We start from the raw sequence: 3481 nt of genomic DNA, 5'->3' as shown, positions 1-3481 counted from the left end.
CTGACGGCGCCTCTTTAACCTGGTCACCTCCCGCTCTCAGAGGTGTTTCTCCTGAAAAGAGTGGGAAAGGGACTAAGCCAAGGCTTTCTGCAGGCCACACAAGGAGCTTGTGGCTGCGCAGGGAATTTGAATCCCATCTGCCGCAGGCAAGGGTAACATCTAAACAACTGCTCCACCCTCCTTCCTTCCCTGAAAAGATCCCACACTCTCTTCTGCTCCCAAATAAATAATCTTTCGGTGACCTTTGCTCTGCCAGCTTGCAGGATTCGTTTTCCAGGATCCGTTAACGACAGCTCTCCCTGCTTTCCCAGGAGTTGTGTCCAGGATCCGTCTGGGGCCTGGTCCCATCAGGTGCTGCCCAACCCTTCTGGATGCCAGCTGAGTCCCGCAGGGAACCATGCCCACACCACATGCCCATTACCCTCATTCACAAATAACGGGCAGGACTGCGAAACGGTCGCAGTTCTGCTGTTCTTCCCACCTATACAGTTCAGGACACGTTCCCCAAGAGAGAGGACGGCACTCACCCACGGCCACCTCACGAGCCTGAAGTAGGATCCCAGTCCTACTCCCTTCTCAGGCTCACGGGAGGAAAAGCAAAGGTCCGTTGGGTTGGAAAAGGCCAACCTGGGAGCAGCTGAATGGAAAGGGACTGCAGGGTCCCTGCTTGTGGGGAGCAGACCTTTGAACTTCTGCAGCAACCCAAAGTACATGAGCAGGGCTGCTCAGAACTGGGACCTGCAACACGCCAAGCCCTTGGCAAGCACCTCATCCCCAGTAAAAGACACCTAACCAGCAGCTTGAAACCCAAGAGCAAGCATCCTGCTGCTGACCTCCTCCGAAATTACCTCTGTCTAGCTGTGAGTCTCTGCCTCAGTTTCCCCTTCCCCCATATCCACATAGCCTATCTGCCATGCAGTGGGGGCGATGCACGCAGTGCACAGCCCAACAGCTCGGTCTGCATCTCTGGCCCACCCAAAAGGACCGAGCAAACATACTGGGGGTCATCGTTTCACCCCTGCTTTCCCTGAGCAGTGCTGGGAAATGGGTCACACAGCCACCAGGCTGGTACGTGCCTGCGACAGACCTGCCCTTTACTGATTACCTTCCCTAGGCTTATTGCTAATACGCTGCCTGCTCCGTCTCATTCCAGCGTGGGAATGAATCATCCTACCTTTGAATGCTCGCTCTCATTTTCCCTTCCTTCACAGGCTACCCAGAAACAAAAGAACCAAGAGCAAAGGGGTGGGTGAGAGATCCCCACCGTGCTGCCAGCTCTGCTCTCAGCACTCCCCTTCCACCCCATCACACACATTTTGGCTGGTGGCGGGTCCCCTCAGCACCTGCGTGGGGACCCTGGAGCAGCCGGCTCTGCTGCTGCAAAGGGCACAGGGCTCATCCCTTCCTGGGCTGCAGAGGTGACCTCCATCTCCTTGAGACAGACCTGCTGCTACGCCCTGATCCAGACCCAGACCCTCTTCCGCACCGCGCTGTCCCTGGGGTGGGTGGGAATAATCTCTGGGAGCAGTGGGGAGGGGGGTTGGATGTGTTTGTACTTGCCTTTCCTGGAATATACTGCAGGATTTTGTCTGTGGTCGTATCTCTCTCCTGCCCTCCTTCTATACCAAAAAAGCTGGGCAGTTTTTTCTTGCCATTTTGTCTACAGAGGGAGAAAAAAACCAAAACACACATGCGAACACAGATCTAGACTGATGCATAGTGAATTCTGCCCAGAAATAAGGAAGCCAGAAAGCTAAGCAAGCAATTTGTCATAGGCTTTTTAATCATCCCAGGCCAGCAAAGGGGCGATACACAGCCTGGGAGAATTGCAATGGGCGTTGTGCTGCACTTGCTGATGTTGCTTTGCTTTTTTACATGTCTTTGCATAACCCAACAATCCGGTAGGCTCATCTGTGTCGCCAAACCGGTGGAGGGACCAGATGTTCCATTGCAAAACACAAAGCCCAAATCGAGTCCTGACAACTATTCCAAAGCCCCTAGAGTAGAGATGCATATGTACACGTACACCAGCATATATTCTCAAACAGGTTTTATTTCTATCTTTGTGGTTTTCCTCTCTCTTTCTTCCTTTCTTCCACTCCCCGCAAGGCCCCCAGCTCCTCCTTGCCTGCACACCATAAATGAGCAGTTACCACTACGGTTTAAGAAGCACTGAGGCTGTTTTGCTGGGACTTCCCAGCAGTTGCGCTCTCTTTCAACCAGACTTCAGCAGAATCCAGGCTTATCTCCACGGAGAGCCATCAGCGTGGGAAGCTGGGAGTCACTGGGAACAGGAGGTGCTCTGGGGCTTGGCTGCTCCACTTGCAGCTACCCAATGTCAGCCCTCCGGGGTCCGACCGCCCCAAGCGATCCCCTCTCTTTTACCCCACGGTAGCTCCACAGATTCCTACAGGTTTGCTCCCAATTTACGGCAGCGCAGGAGACCAAGGGGACAGTTTCAGCGTCTCCTCTTGATTAGAAACCCCTCAGCCTAGCAGAGTTTATGGGGTTCGTCTCAAAGCCCCGGCACACATGCTGAACCCAGCGTAGATGGGGCCGGCGGGTTGGTGAGGAATCACCCTGGTTCCCAACGGAGCTCCTTTCCAGCCCGGAGCACTCAGGATGGGGAGGGCTGTGCTCCATAGGCGTTAGGTAACGGCAGCGGCACCGTCGCCGCGCTGATGGGAGCACGGGCAGCGGGCAAGGCAGCGCGCAGGGAAGCTTGCTCTGCGCTCCCCCGGAGGCTCTATTTTGGGACAACCATCCATCGCTGCGGTACCTGAGCGCTCCCCCGGCCAGCCCAGCACCAAAGGATTTCAGGGACATTTTCTATTGTGTCTTCCTCCAGGGTTACAAAAGCAACTCAAATCGTATGGGGCAAGAGTGTCGGGATTTGGGGCTTTCCCTCTGAAGTAAGAGGAGGGGGATGGGGTTTTTTTTCGCAACGCAGCACCGCAACTCTGGCTGTCGCGAATTAAAAAAAAAAAAAGGCAAGTGAAAACAAGGAGCGTCTGGCTTTCTGCACCTTGCCCTGCCTGTCCCACAGGGGGGAGTTTTAATTTTCAAAGTGAAATGAAATAAATCGCATTTCTCCTGGGGGCTGTGTGGCTGGGATGCTCTGCCAGCAGAGCCCTGGAATTCTTTCCCCGGCACTCGTGGCGAGCCGATCGCTGCCCAGCACCCTGCGAAACCACGCAAAAGCCCGATTCTGCTGAGCGGGGAAATACCTCCCGGGTTCCCCGAGTGGGGCTCAGCTCCTTGCCCAGTTCTGCGTGGCGAGAAAGTCCGCGGGGAAGACCAGCCCCACTCGAAAAGCAGTCCGAAGCAAAAGCAAGCGTACTCACCCTTTCTTCAGCGAAGGCTTCCTTCGGAAAGAGCCTCTGAGCCGCCCGGGTGCCTGAGGAACGCAAGTTATGTTCCCCATGCCGGCAGCGGCTGGGAGCGCCCCGGCCGAGCGGGGAGGTTTGTGGGGTGCCGGGGT

The 3481-nt window shown here is 55.5% G+C and overlaps 1 protein-coding gene across 1 annotated transcript in view; it reads right to left on the bottom strand.

Annotated features, from left to right (window-relative positions):
• Window positions 1-3424, bottom strand: part of PLEKHN1 (pleckstrin homology domain containing N1) — a 26537-nt gene extending 23113 nt beyond the window's left edge. Inside the window, exons 1-2 of the mRNA XM_035902143.1 lie at window positions 3345-3424; window positions 1561-1660 (exon numbers count right to left, since the gene is read on the bottom strand). Of these exons, the coding sequence (XP_035758036.1) occupies window positions 1561-1660; window positions 3345-3424 (180 nt within the window). The remainder of the gene's footprint in view (window positions 1-1560; window positions 1661-3344) is intronic.
• Between the last annotated feature and the right edge of the window lie 57 nt (window positions 3425-3481).

The sequence above is a fragment of the Egretta garzetta genome, unplaced genomic scaffold (assembly GCF_000687185.1).
Source record: "Egretta garzetta isolate BGI_Z169 unplaced genomic scaffold, ASM68718v1 scaffold29, whole genome shotgun sequence".
In the NCBI taxonomy this organism is placed as follows: Eukaryota; Metazoa; Chordata; class Aves; order Pelecaniformes; family Ardeidae; genus Egretta; species Egretta garzetta.
The sequence above is the reverse complement of the archived record's forward strand: the minus strand, read 5'-3'. Positions and strand labels throughout refer to the sequence as shown.